Below are 10622 nucleotides of genomic sequence, written 5' to 3' on the forward strand. Positions count from 1 at the left end.
GGTACTTTGAGGGGAATAATTTCCTTAAGGACACATTGTGCAGTCAGTGAGCTCGATTTTGTTCTTGCATTAAATTTTCAGATTCTGTGTTTTATTACTTTTAGTTGTTGTTACTGTTTTAATATTTTCCAATACAGTTTACTAATAATTATATCTACGTAAACGTCACATAAAATAATAGGATGAAAATATAGGAGTTAACGGTCTAAAGATATATAGACCCAAAATTGGATGATAAAAATAAATATATCAATAAAATAAGATAAGTGATAAATATAATATATATGTTTTGAAAGAACATGACAAATATGATTTTTTTTGGTTAAATATTTGTCAAAACAAAAAATGTTTTTTTTCCAGAAAATCTAGTAAAAGGAAGAGTGTGGGTATAAATTGCAATCACTAGTAAATTGAGACAACGGAGAAAGAGATAAGGTTACCATTTCTCAAAGAATGACGACCACCATTTTCAGTACTGCATGTTCATCTCTGAATTTTAGCAGTTGGAGAAAATTAAGATCAAGAATGTTAGATTGTGGTGTTTCTTCTAAACCAAGAAGGCCTATTTTTGCAAATTATGGGGTTGATATTGGAATTGGAAAGAAGCTTTATCTTGGTATGGATTTTGGAACATCTGGAGCTCGGTATTCTCTTATTGACCGTGAAGGTAATATTCATGCTGAAGGGAAGAGAGAGTACCCCGTTTATACGGTAAGCTAATCCACAATAATTAAGAGGATGTTGGAGTTTTAGATAGACGTGTCTGCAAAGTACCACAACATTTGAGTAGTCGTTTATAGTAATTAATGGGTGCAAATACAGTAATGCTTGTTGTATATTTACTGTTCATGATAATTAACTATTCATGTTCATCATCAACTCCGCTTCATTCCTCAAAAACACAACAACACCTAAACCGAATTAAAAAGGTATGGATTTTGGCATTAAATTTCTTGCAGTTGCAAATAAAAAGCATCTCAAAATATCCCAACATCCCCAATATTCTCGGCAGCTAGCCTTAATGGAAAATCGAAATCTTTTACCCCTAAATTGTTTTTGTATATTCCGGTTAGTGGGTATGGCGGAGAAGATAATAATAAGGGAAAACTAGAATCACTATTTACCCAAATTAAATCCAATCCAAATTATTTATCCTTAATGGATTCATGACACAAACTATTTACGCACATACATCACTTTTTCTTTTCTTATTTTGTGAATGTATCACAACGATGAATTAATCTCCTATGATACTGCGTTGGTATATTGATACCCCATCAGTATCATATATGATTGGGCTCTTTTATTAATAAATAAATAAGAAACAATTAATTAAGAGAATATTATGAAAGTTACAATCTTATTTAGTAAACTCTAAATTAGTCGAAAATATATTTTTATAAATTTTTTCTCTTTTTGCAATTTTTTTAAAAAATTGTATCTAAATTATGAATCTTTTTTAACTACTTTAAATTAAAATATTAAAGAATTGAAACATACATCAGCAATACCATGACAGTATGTAGATATACCGTAATGATATCATGGATAATTGAGTAATCTCATTGAAGGGCTGAAGCAAACCTCAATAAAAACACTACTCAGTTACTTTTTAATACTTCTAGAGTATATTATACTTTGATGGTTTCGAGGAGGAAGAAGCAATCGTTCAATGAAGACGCTGCTAAATTACTCTTTGATAACATCAGAGTATATTCATATATTGTAATATACTATAATGGTATCAGAGAGGAAAAAATAGTGGGCACTAATGTTTGCATTAAGTCAACACACGAATTTAGAATATAAAGGGGTATGAAAGTAATAGAGAATTTAAGGGTAAATATTTTATTTTTTTGGGTACAAGTGTTCTTTCCCTAATAATAATTTCCATCGACTTTTAATCTTTAACTTCAATTTATTTGGTTAAAGTTGAAAAAAATACATTAGCAAGGGCAAATTATTCACATTATAATTTTTAATTTTAATAATAATTAAATTAAAAAATTTATTATTAAAGAAAATCAAAATAAGATAGGCAAGTGTAATATGATAAACTACGAGAAGGATAATTTTACGAAACTAAACTTGAGAGTGGTGGGTCCAATACGTACAACTTTTACTCCACAAGATAGTTAGAACTTCCTTACATCCTGGCTTCACACTCTTGTATGTATATGTGTCTCCAGTATGTATAGAACTCGACCGAGATTTAGTGAGTGTGTCATGCCTGTTCATCTTCCAATTACAGAGCCTTAGTTAGTTACTCTTTTCTATGAATTAATAGTTCATTAAACTTGTTGATGGAAATCATTCGAATGAAGGAATGTTTGGAGATCAAGCTGGGACTTAAATTTCTCTCTGCGTTGAGGTTTTCTTGCAAATTGAGTTGTAACTTTGTACAATAAGTTCTATACGAAAGTAAATGAATGATTGTTTTGGTCCTTTTTGGAGGAACTATATCATACCATAAATCTATACCATGTTGGTAATGTGGTACATACAAGTATATATGGTGTGTATAATGGTTATATCAATATCATGCTGGTCCATTAATTTAGTGAAACATGCTTTCAAAAGAAATGAAATTGTTTTATTTACTAGAAAGGAGGAAAAATTGGACTGGATACAATCATGGAAAGACACACTCTTTTTACTCCTTGAAGATGTCCCGATCAGTCTTCGCCCAGTTGTTGCATCCATTGCCATTGATGGGACCTCTGCTACGACCATCATCATAGATAGGTTGGTAGTTGCTAATTTTTGTACTTCCCTTTTGTTCGTCTAATTACCTGAAGAATTTTATTTCCCTATTCTTCATCTAATTACTTGAAGAATATATTATTTCCCTACAGTAGGAGCAAAGAGCCACTATCTAGACCATTCCTGTATAATGAGAGTTGTCCTGATGCCTTGCCTTTGGTGAAGTCTATTGCACCTGCAAAACATACAGTGTGCTCTGGATCCTCTACACTTTGTAAGCTTGTCTCATGGTGGAACTCTTATCCTTCAAGCAAGGAATCTGCGGTATTGTTACATCAAGCAGATTGGTTACTGTGGCTACTCCATGGAAAGCTGGGCGTGTCTGACTATAATAATGCTCTGAAGGTAACTGTTATAAACACCCGCTTTATATCCTTTTCCTCATGTGTCTACTAATTTTCTACTGTTGGTTTTTTTCTTAAAAGATGGTGCAGTAAAAAATGATTGAAAATGTCTCTAAATATTTTTATCAAGCATAGGAGGTCTTACAACAAAAAATCTGCATAATTCAAAATTCAAACAAACTAATCTATTAATAGAGTTTTAAAATTCAAATTCATCCTACAATTAGCAATTTATTATGCTAAAAACTATTGTTGTAACTAAAGCAAATTTCAACAACTACCACTTTCTTTCGTATATTGCAGGTTGGCTATGATCCTGAAATGGATTCCTATCCATCTTGGCTTCTATCTCAGCCATATTCTCATCTTTTACCTTCTGTGCAAGATCCTGGTACTAAAATTGGGTGTATGAAGGAGGACATAAGAAGAAAGTTTGGTATGTTCTTTTCCTTCAGAAATTGATTAAACCTAGTTGAATTATCATTGAGTGAAAATGCTTCTTGTTTTCTACTTCCTATTTTTAGCTGTCATATCATACTCAATAAACAACTATTGGTGAGATGTGGGCAATTGTATTTGCATTTGGCTTGTCATTGAAATTTATGAATATTAATGTTCCTACTAGGTGTTACATGGACCAATATTTGGTCCATTATTTTTTATTTGGGTTGCAAGACATATACTTAGGCCAGTGAGGGTGGAGGAGATGTGAACATCAGTTGATCTTCTTTACGTGGGAGAGGACTTTGCCATACTTATCATATTATAATGAGGGAGGATACATATCTTTTGAACTCGAATTATTGTTGATTTTTAGTGCTTTATGCTTTTATTCTGATGCTGTACCGCATATTTGCTTATTCTTAGTCTGTTGAGTTACTTCTATTTATTTTGGAAATATTCCAAAAAATTTTCTATGATATCGAGTTCTTTGCAGTTGCTGTGGGGATTCAACATCACCTTTTTAGTTCAAAAAACAAGAAAGAGAGAAACTTTTTGCTAATACTTACGTTCCTATTTTTTGTTCGGATCGGATAATTTAGATTTTGAAGCTCCAAGAACATGATGGTTTTGGAGAGAGACTTGCCACTGATGTGGTTCTTCACTTTATCAGGTTATCCAAAGGATTGTCTTATTTGTACAGGAACCACAGACAGCATAGCAGCATTTCTGGCAGCACGTGCTACTAAACCTGGAAAAGCCGTATGTTTTGCATGCTTATTTCTTTTGATTGAGTATATGTAATGAGAAAGGTGCTTCTGCTAGATCTGGCAGATCCTTTTTCGGATATATAGAGAGAAAACTTGTAGAGTTGATATATCTAATGGCTTTATCATCTAGTCCACCAAGTACTCTTTTGGTGTCTGTTTCTTATAACTCCTTATTACTATATGTCGCGGGGAATGTCTATCACTTCAATGTCTACTATATTTGTTATGCTAACATATTTTGATAAAAAAGAAATTCACTAGCTCTGCTCTACGTTCTAGTAAGTTTTTTTGTTCTAGTTAATCACATGCTTGTTCTCGTACTAAGGTAACATCTTTGGGTTCAACACTTGCTATCAAACTACTTAGCTCCAGAAGGGTAGAAGATTCTCGATTTGGAGTATATAGCCACCGTCTTGATAATAAATGGCTTGTTGGAGGTGCTTCAAACACAGGGGGAGCAGTTCTTAGGCATCTCTTCACTGATGAGCAGTTGGAGAAACTAAGTGAACAGATAAATCCCTTTGAAGCTTCCCCTCTTGATTATTATCCCCTTCAAGCAATTGGTGAAAGATTCCCTGTGGCAGATCCAAAGATGGAGCCAAGGTATGTAACTATGCTTATGCTTCCTGCTAAAAAGTGAATAACCAGCTAGTTGGAACAAAGTTAAATTCTGAGGTAGTGGATTTTGGTGAAAATTGTAATGTTACACTTTACAAGTGTCACATTTAGACACATTTACTCCACTATAGAGTTGGTTTATTGTCCATATTTTGAGAGATATGACCACCTAAATTTTTATATTTTGAGAGATATGGTCGTTTGAAGCTGACCCTTAAATGAATTCATGCAAAAAAATAGTTGATAGGAAAGCTTTGAACTCGACTTAGTGCTAGAGGTTCCTTATGACCCTATTTCACATCTAATACACTTAAAACACTTAGGAATTGATCTTAACACATATATACAATTAGAAATCATTGAATTCGGACCTATACACATTTGGAGAATGGTTTGAACCTTTGCTTAGAAGTTGTGGGGTGTTACAATAGTATACCTTGAGTTAGGGTATAACCGAACCACTAAGGCGTGTGAACTAAGTGAACTTGATTATAATTATAGAACCTTAGTTGTAGGATTGATTGATGAACTAGAGTTATTACAACTCAAAAAAAACTAATACAAATCACTAGGAATGTAAAGGTTTACAATTCAAGAACATATACTGTACAATAGATTCTCCGCATTACATGGTGTCTTGTTGTGGTAGATTGCACAGATTTTTGAAATTCTTCTATGTATGTTGTTGCATAGAGTATTGAAATATGCAGCAATCGAAGGAAGTTTGGAGTTGTTTATGCAGGGGATATTTAGAGTCATGTCCTTAAGGTGACAATAGACTTATTACCTGCAATGTATGGAAACTACAAAATTCCCAATCTTTGAGATCATAATGGACACCCCTTCACTTTTCTGATTATTAGTTGTTGTTAGAAAGTAAAAGTACACTATTTTCCATAATAACCAATCTATGTGCTTTAGAATGTACCATTGTAATATTCATATTCGACACAATTCATTACTCAATTACCATTTACATGCAGGTTGCATCCACGTCCAGAAAGTGATGTTGAATATTTGCATGGTATTCTTGAATCAATTGCTCGCATTGAGGTGAGTTTGGTGGCATGTTCCTCCTAGTATAACATCTTGTTTCTATTTAGTACTTGCTAATACTGACATTATGATATTTAGGCAAAGGGATACAACTTGCTGAAGGATCTAGGGGCCACCCCTGTTGAAGAAGTGATCACTTCTGGAGGAGGTTCAAAAAACCAAAAATGGATAAAGATACGGGAGAGGGTACTCAGTTTGCCTGTGTGCAAGGCAGACCAGACTGAAGCTGCCTATGGAGCTGCATTATTAGCAATAAAGGGTGCTTGCGGAAATGCAATTTCTGATTAGAAAACTATAATGTTACTAGTATTAGAGATTATCTAGTAATCATTGTCTTATACATTTATGCAATATCCAATTTAGTAATGTCTGCAAGGAGCTTCTCAACGAAAATTATCTATTTGAAGGAAATTTCCAAAACAAGTAGTATCAATTTGTTTTGTGTTGTGTGTGTGTGAGAGAGAGGGGAGGGGAGGGGAAGAGAGAAAAAGTGAATGTGAAATGCTTGCGAACTTCTCTTTTTCACTTTCTCCCTAACCTAAGAATAGTAGAAATGAAATAGGGTAAAAACAAGTGAACTTAGATCATGTGAAATTGAACAAAAAATGTGTTTTGTTAATAGTTTGATCTAAAAATACCACTATCCACTAATAGTTTGGTCCAAAAATGACTGTTTTTTAATAAGTATATCATATATATATATATTTACTTTTTAAACACATTTTGTTCCTAATAAGTTACTTTTAAAGAATCCTATTATGATTTCTTTTCTTAAAAAATCACTTTAACTAATTAAGTAAGAACTAACTTTTTTTCTTCTTAAGCTCTTTTATCAATTAAAATAAAATAGCTATCCCCCTCTCTGTAAGACCTCGAAAGTTTAAAAGTCAGAACAAGGGAAAATTTTAAGAAAAATGAATTGTGTCAGTTTGTATGAGTTGACCTACAAGTCATAGGAACTCCTACGGATCGTAGGAGTGACTCGTAGGGTTGATATTGGGGTTGAAAATTTGACCAAGTGTAGGATTGAATCTACGACTCCGTCGATGACTCGTACAAGGGAGTCGTAGAGCTGAAGTCTGATTTTGAGAAATGACAAGCCTTAGTACTTTTGTTACGACTCAACAGGATGAGTCGTAGATGTACTCGTAGGGTTAGGTCTTGAGTTCTGATTTTTACCTAGTGAAGAGAGAAATTGACGAGTCGACCTTACGACCCGTAGACTCATTAACGATGCGTAGAAGCCATTCATAGGGTCTTCTGGCCAGTTTAATCAAGGGTATTTTCGTCCTTTCCCATTATTGGTTCAATGAACCTGGACTCTTTTGGATATTATTCATGACCTATACTTATCCATACCCTTAAATTTCCCCTACTTTAACTCATTCTCTCATAATCACCTAAAACACCCAAATTCCTCTCCACAAATTCTCTCAAGCTCAAGGAAGAAAAAACTAGGGTTTCAAGGATTTCTTCAAGGTTTTCAAGCTTGCTTAGGGTCTTGATTACTAAGGTATGCTGGATAGTCATCCATGGAATCCTTCCATCCCTAGAGTCCCAAAAGTTCTGTCTTTTTTAATCAAATTCAATTTCAATGATTCTAGGGTTTTATTCATTTTGCATTTGGTCAATTCAATTTTTGAATATACTTATTTTAAATGCTTATATTATGTATGAATCAATCCTAATTGAATGATTTTAATTTGATTTACAAAGTCCCATGCATGGTGCTATTTTCAAGTATGATTATGAACTTATGATTGGAGGATTTCGACATGAATTATGTACAAGATATGATGAGTTGAATTATGATTACATGTATGTTTCAAAGTATGATTTATGTGCAAGTTTTTGACAAGAGGTGACTTCGGATCAATAAATGGTGTCCTAGGAACCTAATACTATTTCTCATGAAAGTAAGATTGTGATAATGGAAGGCTTTTACCCACAATACATTTATGTTATGAAAATGAGCTATTTCATGAAACTATGAAATCTATGATCAAGCTTATAAATATATGTTAAGTATGATTTTCATTATATGTATTCTGTGGGATTATGATTTAGCATCGAATGAGGCTTAAGGTGGGGGCTCGACCTACGGAGTCCGCATATAAAGTCTCTAGTCTCATAACTACATGCCACCGTAGATTGCATGGCCTAGCTTGTGGATCCACATATAGCACATGTTCATGACCCACCTAGTGGGGTAGATTTCTACCTTGGCAAGTAGGGCTCTCTTTTCCCCGATGTACGAGTAGACATTGGGATTCCATGTTGTAGCTTGCATGGTCTTATTGTCGGTTACGGTTCTATCCCACCTACGTATGTTTTTCTAATGTATTTCTTATGATCTTACTTATGCCTTTCAAATGCTTTGATCATCTATGATTTTACTCATGTCTTTACCTATCATATATGGCATGTACTTCACTCGATTATTTCATTACATGTTATATATATATATATATATATATATATATTGCATGGCATGCCTGCATACTTAGTACATTCAAACGTACTAATGCATACTTTTGCCTACATTGTATCTTAATGTAAGGTTGGACGATCATTTCGCTCCTCATCTCTGTGGCTAGGTCGAGGTCTATTTCCTAGAGTTTGGGTGAATCCTCATTCATCGAGGGTGAGATTCATGACTTCATTTCATGTCGAAGATATTTCCTTATATTGAGGGTGAGCTAGAGACATGTCTTAGCCTCCGCCAATCTTAGTATGTTACAGGAATTGGTGGACAAAGTATATGTCGAGTCTATGTTTTCTAGTCCCTTTCTTGTTATGATATTATATTTGGACTTCTCGCTTGATCTTCCACTTATTTATGCTTTATTGTGTTACTTTATGTATGCTTTTCATATGTTAAGAGGATGGGTTTGTCATGACCCGACCTAGGGCCTAGTCGTAACACGGCGATTGAAACCCTGAAGGGGCTCCAACCAAGACTCTTGTACATATCATAAGCATACATAAGGTAAAGTAAAAGCGAAAACATCATAAGAGATTCTAAACCATGAATAGTAAATGAAGAATGTCACACGACAACATAGACTCGAAACATTTATCCAACTAGATGCCTCTACTCATTAGCATGGGTAGGGGCTAAGACATGTCCCTAGCTCACCCTTAATATGAAACATAACATAAGTCTTTGAAAACAATAACCAACTCGATGACTAGTCCCCGATAAATGAGGACTCACCACAAACATCGCCAGATAGAAAAGTTTAACTAGCCACGTGGATGAATATGATCTTCAATCTCAACCCTACATTATAAGACAATGTAGGCAAAAAGTATGCATTAGTACGTTGGAATGTACTAAGTATGAGGGCATGACATGCAACGTAAATCATGGGATACAATGGTCAAGTAAGACACTTGATAAGATGGGATGAGTAAAGTCATGAGAAAATCATAATGACCAAAGCATTAGAAAAGCATGATTTAGATCATGAAAATACATATGAGATCATACATATGTGGGATAGGAACCATAAACGATAATAAGACCATGCGATCCATAACATGAAATCCCATTGTCTCCCTATACAACAAAGAAAAGGGGAATCTACTTGTCAAAGTTGACTCTACCCCGCTAGGCGGGTCATACATACGCTATATGTGGATCCAATAGCTAGGCAATGAAGGCAACCTACGGTGGCACGTTGTCACATTGGTTAAGAGACATGAGGTTTCTACTAGGGCTTTTGGTAGGGCCCCCACCTCAAGTCCACTCAGTGCTTAGTCAAATTCCATGGAATACATACATAGCATAGAAATCATAATTACATATATCATAGTCATGATCATAGGTTTGAAATCATAGAGTAGCTCATTTTCATAATATAAGTGCAATGCGGATATTTTCCTTCCACATTATAAATCATACATACATAGTTCATTAAGAGTAAGCGCTCAAGTACTTGTGATATAACCTTAAAGATGGAAGATTCTCCCTTGGTTCAAATCACCCTGAATGAAGAGTGGTCGAACAAGATGAAAAATATATCATAAATATTGAATTCTAAGAAAGAGGGGGGGCTTGAAGCCCAACCCCTGTCGTGGGCAGGGAGAGAAAGGCAAGCAGCTAACACAGCACATATAACAGATATTAGGCTTGGCAACAGACTCATTAGGCCTTAACGAACCACATTGGGCCTGAAGTCACCTTTTTCATAATTTGCATGGAAATCATAATTTGAAATATGCTTATAGTCTATTATCATAATTGAAATACATAATCATAATTCATACTTGGAAATTAGGGTAAAACATGAATGCATGATCAATTGACTTGAAATCATGAAATTGACTTGAAAACATGCATGATTATATACTTTCTATCAGCCCATACATAATTTATAAAGATAATATCATTCGGAAGTATAATTGAAAATACCCATAATTAATATCATGAACCCTAGAGATCAATGTAGGAGAATTCATGGAAAAACTCTTTAATTCAATGCAATAAACATCAATTTATATTAAAATAGACTCATAATCATAATTTGAATCATAATTCATGCAATTATAATAGAGATCATAAAACCCATAAAGTACCATACTTTAATTTAATAGAAAACTTGAGATTTGATTGGGCTTCATGGAT

At 34.1% G+C, this 10622-nt stretch overlaps 1 protein-coding gene across 5 annotated transcripts; it reads left to right on the plus strand.

Annotated features, from left to right (window-relative positions):
• Window positions 1-407: 407 nt before the first annotated feature.
• LOC129902719 (D-ribulose kinase) lies at window positions 408-6425 on the plus strand. Of its 5 annotated transcripts, none has more exons than XM_055978092.1 (8): window positions 408-711; window positions 2609-2745; window positions 2856-3108; window positions 3411-3543; window positions 4222-4310; window positions 4644-4921; window positions 5920-5989; window positions 6071-6425. In XM_055978092.1, exons 1-8 carry the CDS (start codon window positions 454-456, stop codon window positions 6278-6280), a joined length of 1428 nt encoding a protein of 475 aa, XP_055834067.1. In that variant the 5' UTR covers window positions 408-453; the 3' UTR covers window positions 6281-6425. The 5 variants fall into 5 exon arrangements, with proteins under 5 accessions (XP_055834067.1, XP_055834069.1, XP_055834068.1 ...); XM_055978094.1 differs by having other exon boundaries at window positions 4252-4310; XM_055978093.1 differs by having other exon boundaries at window positions 2859-3108.
• Window positions 6426-10622: the final 4197 nt, after the last annotated feature.

Source organism: Solanum dulcamara, chromosome 9 (genome assembly GCF_947179165.1).
Source record: "Solanum dulcamara chromosome 9, daSolDulc1.2, whole genome shotgun sequence".
Classification (NCBI taxonomy): domain Eukaryota; kingdom Viridiplantae; phylum Streptophyta; class Magnoliopsida; order Solanales; family Solanaceae; genus Solanum; species Solanum dulcamara.